Here is an 8,734-nt window from a genome sequence, read left to right as displayed (position 1 = left end):
TTAAGTTTAGATTTTTTTTCTCCGCATTTTATATTTCAGGCTTTACCTCTAAATCATTAAGAATATGTATATACAAATTTTTACTCGCAAATTATTTTTTATTTATAAATATGTCGTTTGACTTTTTCGTGAGTCATCCAACCAATCATCCTCTAACCTAACGAACCGATCGGGAATTATCATCGTCGATCATCCATCAAACAGTTCTCTTAACTGTACACAATTGGTCATGCATGATTAATAAAAGGAGGGGCAGGCATTCATTTGAGAAGAAAGCAATCGCACAAAGAGCTAGCGCAGCAACCACGCCAACCAGAAAACCTCCCCCTTTTTCCACTGTTGTCACCAACCGCCAGAATTATTGACATGGATTGGATGCCTGGGCCTGCACGCGCCATGGCTGCATAGATTGGTCAGTAGCGTGTGCTGCGTTCATCGAACAAACCTCACCTCCTAATTGCAAGCAGGGCCATGCATCAATGCACGCGACGGCACACACCAATGCATTCATGCGATATGCAAGCTGCAAAGATTGACATGGTTGTTGGCTGAAGAAAGTCCGAAAGGAACTGGTCACCAACTGATCACTGTCTTTGCTGGTTCGTCGCATAAACTTGTTGGTTATTACTACTCCATTCCGTCATTTTCTTGACAGTTGCAGTCAAGCAAGGGAGCTGATCAATCATAATACACTCATACTGGCTGTGAGCAGTGGCAGTTTCCTCATTGCTCTTCGTTTTCTTTTGGGCCGTACGTCCAGCTGTTTTGCTCTCGTAGTACTGACTTGCCAACTAACAGAAAGAAGCAAGGAAAGGTCTCCTTTTTGTTTTTGGCACCCCTATGAGTGTCTCTGAATTTTCTGAACGGTTGATTATCTCTGAATTGACATTAACTAGAGCCGACAACCCTACATCGGCCTTTCGAAATTGCACCTGCAGGACTATGTTTTCCATCGATATCTGAATATCGCTTGATATTCAGTACTACATATGGTCGAGAACTAGATGAACTGCATTCAAATTTCAAGTGCTCATTTACCCTTTTCCCTTCATATTTTTGGACCAAACATCGTTCCTCTCCCCCCCTCTTGATATTTTGAAGCTTTACAGAGAGAGAACATGTTGCCTAAAATTCTGAATATATCGTAGCTGAATTGTGCTCTCCACCTGTACCTTTGGAAATAGCTCTGAATGTACTACCTGTACTCCAAAAGGACTCGCTGAACTTCCCAACTCCCTACGCTATCTATGCTCCGGACATGCAGTTGTGCAGCTGTCATTTAATTTCTCTGTGTATAGTATTAGTTTACACTTACAAATAAATCTCACCATTTAATTTCTGGGAAGAACAAACAAATATGCAGAGCACACAAGTAGGTGCAGAATAGTACTACAAAAGAACAATTATTCCCCTCCTGGATAAATCATGCAGCAATAACTTATCGTACATAAAACTCAGAACTGTTCCCATTTACAACTAAACGTTGCAAATTTTCTCATAGAATTTTGAAAACGGAGGCAAAGTAAAGAGAACCAAGGACCTGTGCACGCATCTCAAAGCCATCATCAACGGCTCAGAATAAATTACTAGTAAATAATAATAATAATGGACAGCCACCTCTCACCCAACGGCCGACGTGCCGGAGCTGCAGTTCCTGCAACCGCTCCGGCGTACGGACGGCCAGCCACGGCAGGTCGGTCGGTAGCCATCAATAAATAACAGTACTCTACTAGTTCATATACGTATACGTATGTACGTACGTATACCCAGCATAAACCGTATCCGTATCTACGCCGTATGTATGGATATGACCAAGAAATAATTGATATGTTCCCCCGCCGTCCTCTCCTCCCCGAATCCCCCAATTCTGCAATTCCTCTGCTAAATTATGCACAATCTGATATCTCATCTCCTTTCCAATTCTTTCCTCATGTCGTCCTCGTCGTCAGCGAGACGCCTGACAAGTCGCCGCCGAACTCTTCGAGTAGCACCAGCAGGTTGCCGCTAGGGTTCAGCCATGACCGAGGAACATGGTACCTGAATTTCACGCAAACAAAACAAATTTGAACAAATTCGGTTTGTAGTTGATCAAATTTTTTTCGAACCGTTTTGAATTTGGCGGGAGAGAGAGTCGATCGGGGAGGTCATATCTTACCATCTTTGGGAGGCGGCGCCGCAGTTGCTCTGGCACTTCTTCTCGTCGTAGGTGCCGGCGTAGCTGCAGCCGCCGCAGTTGCCGGAGGCCTTGTACGACCAGTAGCGGCCGATGAGGTGGCCGTTCACCCACGCCTGGCCCTTCCCCATGCTGCCCAGGTCCAGCGCCACCGGCGCGCCGCCGGCCGGCGCGTTGAAGTAGGACTTGTGCCACGTCACCGGCTGCGTGCCGGCGGCGCCGCCCCACTCCACGGAGGAGCTCCCGCTGACGGAGTGCACCCCCAGCTTCTCCCCCTTCAGCCCGATCTAGAGCACAGAGAGCCGAGAAAATTGTCAGCTTTAAGATTCGTGCACCTTTTTCTCTGAAAAATGAAAGGTGTGTTGTACCACGGCTGTGTTCTTTACTTCTTTTCCAAGATGGAATACTAGCTGATTTTCTAATGATTATTTAATGGTATAAGCAATAAAATTAATTACTACAAATTGAAAATTTTAACAGTGAAATGATTAACTTTTATATAAAAATTCTTTTTTTTTAAAAAAAATACACGGTTCAATGTTTTAAAAACGTTATTAAAAACCGAGTAATAATAATTTGGTACAAAAGACTACCTGGTATGTCCATTTCTGGTTGCTGAGGTCTCTCCTCCCCTCGTTGAGACCGGACAGCGTCACCGGTCCGAGCACGCCGATGTTCCACGTCTCGTAATGCGTGCCGACGTTCTGCGTGATTGCAAAAGAGAGAGGAAAAAAAAAGAAAATATTTAAGCATCATTTGAATTCTCAACGTGAACACTTGAGATGGCGTTCGTCTGTGATGAGTCTGGTGACTGATGAGCTCACCGGGAGGCCGACGGCGGAGCTGAGGATGGAGATCTTGTTGCTGCCCTGCCACATCTTCACGTACCCGCTGTACGTCAGCTTCGGGCCGTCGTAGCCGCCGTAGGCAGATCCTGCAGCACGATCGAATCCATTCAATCGTCAGTGATTAATGTTGCTTTGATCATCATCAACAGCAGCACAGCAGCAGAGCAGCAAAGAAGGAGAGGAGATTCAACTGAAGTGCATACCGAAGTATTGCCCGTTGACGAACACCTGCACGGAGTGGCCGGCGGAGTAGACGGTCAGCTGCGGCCACTTGCCGGACTTCAAGAACTGCTCGCCGGAGTCGATGTTGACACTGCATCAACACGAGCAATCTTCAGAGATTGGATGATGTGTTTCTGAAGGACGAGACAGACCGGAGAAGACGAGAGCTGGTCGGGAATGGCGGATCACTCACTAGGTGGTGTACCACAGGTAGTCGGACTTGTCCCACGTCATGCTGAGCTGCTCGACGAGGCCGTCCTTGGTGAAGGCGCTGTCGTCCAGCGAGTTGGTCGCCTCGCTGTACGACTGCCAGGTGAACCCGCCCACGGGGTTCATCTTCGCCGGCGCCGACGGCGCCGTCACCGTGGCGGTGTTGTACACGGCGGTCTTGCAGTCCGGCAGCACGCTGATGGACCACGCCGGGAGGTCGTACCGCCGCCCGTTGAACACCACCCTCGCCGGCGAGCTCGTGTGGAAGTTCGACAGGAACGCCGCGCAGGCGCCGGTGCTCGACTGGAACACGTACGCCTGAAAAAAAAATGATCACGGCCATGAGCATGCATGCTAACTCTGAATTTTCGCTAAATTCGCGACGAGATGGACCTTCTCGTAGTTGCCGATGTTCTGCACCGTCGGGTCGCCGGAGATCAGCGCCGGCTCGGCCTGCTTGATGGCCTTGTGCAGGTTCGTCAGGTGACCCCATTTCGGCTGCCGAAGCAGACCTGAAACACAACAAATTCAGGCAGACTGCTCCACCATTTCCCCTGAAAATACTCAAATTCAAACTGAATAATTTGCGCGACGGGCTCGCACCGTATTCATCGATCGGCGCATCATAATCATAGCTCGTCGCGATGAACGGGCCGCCAGCTGTCCGGTCAAAGTTGGTGCCGCCATGGTACTGAAGATGAAGCACATGTAAGCAAACATGCATGATTTGTGTACATCAACAAGTCAACAGCCATTGCAGCGACGAACTGACGATCCATGTGGGCAGGTGTAGAGGCCGGTCAGGTAGCCGGTGAACTCACCATGTAGTAGTTCACGTAGGAGCCGCCCTTCTGGATGAACCTCGCCACGGCGAACGCCAGATCCTCCACCGGCCGCTGCGGCACCGTGCCACCGAAAGCCGTAAACCTTAACACATAAAAAAGATCATCTTTTTTTTGGTGTTGTGAAACTATGATTCCAATGTTGATGTTTGAAAAACCTGAAGGTTTTGATACACCAGTTCAGTTAAAATTCAGTTCAGCTTAGTTTGGTTGAATTATTATTACCAGCCGCTCCAGGCCTCTGTCCACATGGAAGGCTTGTTCTTCGAGTTCGGGGTAAAGTCGTCGCAGTAGAATCCGTTGCAGGTGTTGATCTGTGGCCATCCATGGCGCAAGGCAAGAATTAACAGAAAGAAAAGAAAAGGAATATGTTCAAAGATGTTTCTTTTTTTCAGAAATAAAGCGTTGCATAAATTGTTGGATTGGCACCAGCAAGCAAAGTTGGTAGCCTTGCTGGAAAGTAGTGCTGCTGGTAGTGATGTCCTAACGAAAGCATGGGCAATGGGCAAAGTGTAGTGGTTCATGCATATTAATTAGCTAATTTAAGGTTATTTACCCATTTAAGAAACCGAGAAACTTTACGACTCTGTTTGTAGTAACCGAATTTTACACTGAAAAAGGGTACCAATGACCATAAAGTCGCTCAATTTAGTTACATCTTTGTAAAAAAAATGAAGTTTTTGGACACAATTTCAGCGATGAATGAGAAGGAAAATATATTTTTAAAAAAAAAATAAAAGGAAAGCGACAGTTAATTACCACGGGGTCAGGGGCGTCGTCCTGCTTGCACATGACCCACGGCACGCCGGCGTTGGTGGCGACGGCCATCTTGGCGGCCCAGTCGACGTACGGCCTCGCGCCGCTGCCCATCACCGACTCCATCGGCCCGTACTCGTTCTCCACCTGACAATGGCGGACGAATCATCATCTCTCATCCCCACGGCTCATTTTCAATCCCCATCCCGTCGTGTCGCAGAAAGCAGCGAGCTCCGATGATCACCGGCGATCAATGCGCTCGTCGTCGCCGGCTACGTACCTGGGCGAGGATGATCGGGCCGCCCTGCCACTCGAAGAGCCCCTCCGACTTCATCATCGACACGATCTTCTCCACGAACGTCTGCATCGCCGCCTGCGCAATCGAAACCAAAAAAACAGAGTAGCAAATTACACTCCATTATTTTCAGAAACAAATTACTCTGTCAATTCGTCATCAGTCTTCTTTTTTTTTTTCGCACCTTGAATGGACCATTGTCAGTCCTGAAGCTGATGCCTGGAACGTACTTGAGCCAGACAGGAAATCCACTGCAAAAATCCAAAACGAAATTTTTTCTGAAACCGACAGGGAACAAGAACCAAAAAGCTCTGAATTTTCTGAAGAATGCTGCTCACCCGAAGTTCCATTCGGCACAGACGTAGGGGCCGATGCGAAGGTTGACGTAGAGGCCGGCCTGCTTCACCAGCTTCACGAACTTCACTAGGTCATACCGGTCGCTGAAGTAGTACTGCCATGGTGATCAGAGAGACCAGTTTCAGTTTCCTTTTTCTTTCACCGTTTTTTTTCGTTTCACTTTCCAAGAACAGGGTTTGGGCAAAGTGGCATACCTGACCCTGCACTGGCTCATGGCCGTTCCAGAAGACGTAGGTCTGGATCACGTCGAGGCCGCCGTCCTTGGCCTTCTGGATTAGGTCCGGCCACATCTGCCGCCATGGAAACGGGAGGAGGGTTCGTCAGGCGAGCTCTGAGCTCTGGACTGCTACGCTAGCTTCGTGTCGTTTGTGAGTACATACCTCCGGGGTGCTGCGAGGGTAGTGGATGGAGCCGGAGATGAGGACGCGGCGCTGGCCATTGATGACGAGGGACCTGTGGTCGTAGGAGACGGCGGCATTGGCCGTGGAGGCGGCGGCGGCAGCCGCGACGAGCAGCAGGAGGGTGAGTGCGCCGCCGAACATGGTGCGCGCCGCGTAGCGTAGCTAGGCCGGCCTTGAGGCCGAGGTCGGAGCGTGCCAACGACTACCTCTCGGTAGAAGAAGAAGAAGAAGAAGAAGAAGAAGAAGAAGAAGACGACGACGAGGAGGAGGAGGAGGAGGAAGAGTGGGAGAGGAGAGAACCGGTGGTGGTGGGCTTTTTATACGTGTGTTCTTGATTTCGGTTGGATTCTTCTCCGTTTTCTCATTTAATTTCTTGTTTTGATTGTTTTCCCTCCCATTTGGATTACCGCCATTGTGTTCACCATTGGAGGAGGTGGTGAGGTGTGTGAACTGGTGAAAGGTGTGAAGCAGAAGCAGGGGGAGGAAGAAGGGTTCCCCTGCAGAGGGGAGTTTTGACTGATGCTGAAGCAGAGGTGAGCAGAGCATGGATGGAAAAGGAGACCTGGGTTTGGAGGAGACGAGTGGGGCCCACCGTTCATGTCTTTCTCAATTTATTTTTTGTCTTACAGGGATTTTTCCCCTCCTGGGGTCATCTTTTGGTTATTTATGAAAAAAAATCCAACGGTATATCTGTAAATGGAAAATAAACTTTTATATGCATGCTTACAGAGATTAAAAAAAAAAGTCTGAAAAATAAATTACGATGAAAAACCTCAATATTAACTTCAAATTTAATGTTAAAAATTTAAATTTTGGTTTGTAAGCATAAATAAAAGTCAGAAGATGGGCTAGCACGTGTAATCTTGCATTTTCCCCGTTGATGGAAATATTCACCGTGTATGGATGGAAGTTTACTGATAAATATTTATGCTTGATATTTTCTATGATTAAGTTTGTTTTTATTGGAGTATCTAGTTTTATGGTGTGGTAAGCAGTGATTACAAGGCATGTTAAGAAAAACCCAATGTTAATTACGATGTTTAATCTTCGCTATTAGGTAAAGAGCTTTTTTACCTTTCTTAAAATAATATCTCAAGCTATCACACTTTTTACTAAAAAGTATTGTACCTTGAGATACATTGTATGTTGAGATACTAAAAATTTATACTAAAATTCTTGATACCTTGAGATACTTTTCAAAAATATAAATAATCTTTGCTATTATGTAAAGAGCTTTTTTACCATCCTTAAAAAATATCTCAAGTTATCACACTTTTTAGTATAAAAAGTGTTATATCTTGAGATACATTGTATGTTGAGGTACTAAAAGTTTATACTAAAATATTAATACCTTAAGATATTTTTCAAAAATATAAAAAAGTCCTTATGTAAAAGAGTTAGTTGACATGGTTTGCGACTAGAGGCGTTAGAGTGAATGCCAACGTGAACAATATAAAAGAGTAACAACATCATGGTCGATGGAACAATTTGTCACAAGTTATGGTTACAATAAACACCATTTTTGGAAGCACGCATGTATAACAATTCATTTGCAGAACCATCTACCTTTTTTTTTCTCTAAAAGTTCTATCAAATACCAGCATTTTAACATAGCCCTGTAAGAGGCACCCAAGTTTATTAAATGAGTTTTTCTTATCATCCTTAAAAAATATCTCGAGATATTATATTTTTTAATATAAAAATTTAGTATCTTGAGTTACAATGTACCTTAAGGTACTAAAAATCCTTGTTAAATACATATACCATTTAGACAAAACTTGAAAGATAAAAGAGGGGAAGCGTGGCGGAAGCATGACAAATATCAGACTAGGTTAGAAGGTATTATAATGGACAGAATTCATGCCTTGTACTATTGATCAGTGCTTTTCTTTTTACTTCGAATGAAAATGCATGACAATATGTCATGCCATCCACTCGTCCTAGCCCTAGCCATAACAATTAGGGACAATTTTGTTCTTACTCATATTTTGATCTCTAATGTTGATAGGGTTTTCATGTTTACCCTTGTTTTCTTTAACTCAATAAAAAGTCTGTCACTCTTTTAGATAAAGGATACTAACAGTGTTAGGTGAACCATTAAAGTATCACTTTACCCTTTGTTGGAAATTTTATTTTTATTCTTGTATTTGTATCATTTGTGCTTTTGCCATCCGTTTTAAATCACATCGGTATATATACATCAATTGAAGCACCGTTAAGAATACAATGATAAAAATAAAATTTTTGACAAAGGTTAAAATTGTACTTTAATGACTAACTCAACATCGTTAGTATACTCCCTCCAAAAAAGAGCAACATGTGGGTTGAGTTTAAAAAAGGTAAAAATAAAAACCCTAAAAACAAGGATAAAACCAGCATTAGAGATTAAAACGGGGGCAAGAGCCCCCTTAAAATAACAATTATATGTCCGGATGGATATTGTTCATGAGCGGTTGATGAATTTGGTGGTTGATGAAGCGGCTCTACTCACTTTTCGGTTGTAGCTGTTCCTTGAAAGCATTCCAGATTGATACTTATGGAGTGGATACAAAGGAAACATATCTAGTACATTCTACAGGTTTGAGTCATACATAATTACTCCAAGCCCGCGTCCGGCATGTATGGGTAAG

General features: G+C 44.9%; 1 protein-coding gene across 1 annotated transcript; it reads right to left on the bottom strand.

The window, feature by feature from the left end:
* Window positions 1-1,261: 1,261 nt before the first annotated feature.
* On the bottom strand, window positions 1,262-6,611 carry LOC102702198 (beta-galactosidase 9). The gene is made up of 16 exons (XM_006656117.3): window positions 6,084-6,611; window positions 5,898-5,993; window positions 5,685-5,797; window positions 5,531-5,597; window positions 5,332-5,424; window positions 5,055-5,198; window positions 4,521-4,609; window positions 4,275-4,380; window positions 4,057-4,144; window positions 3,847-3,965; window positions 3,437-3,771; window positions 3,225-3,334; window positions 2,998-3,107; window positions 2,767-2,877; window positions 2,156-2,460; window positions 1,262-2,037 (listed from the first exon to the last, which is right to left on the bottom strand). Exons 1-16 carry the CDS (start codon window positions 6,243-6,245, stop codon window positions 1,929-1,931), a joined length of 2,157 nt encoding a protein of 718 aa, XP_006656180.2. The 5' UTR covers window positions 6,246-6,611; the 3' UTR covers window positions 1,262-1,928.
* Window positions 6,612-8,734: the final 2,123 nt, after the last annotated feature.

This window comes from Oryza brachyantha, chromosome 6, assembly GCF_000231095.2.
Source record: "Oryza brachyantha chromosome 6, ObraRS2, whole genome shotgun sequence".
In the NCBI taxonomy this organism is placed as follows: domain Eukaryota; kingdom Viridiplantae; phylum Streptophyta; class Magnoliopsida; order Poales; family Poaceae; genus Oryza; species Oryza brachyantha.
This window is presented reverse-complemented; position numbering and strand designations above follow the sequence as displayed.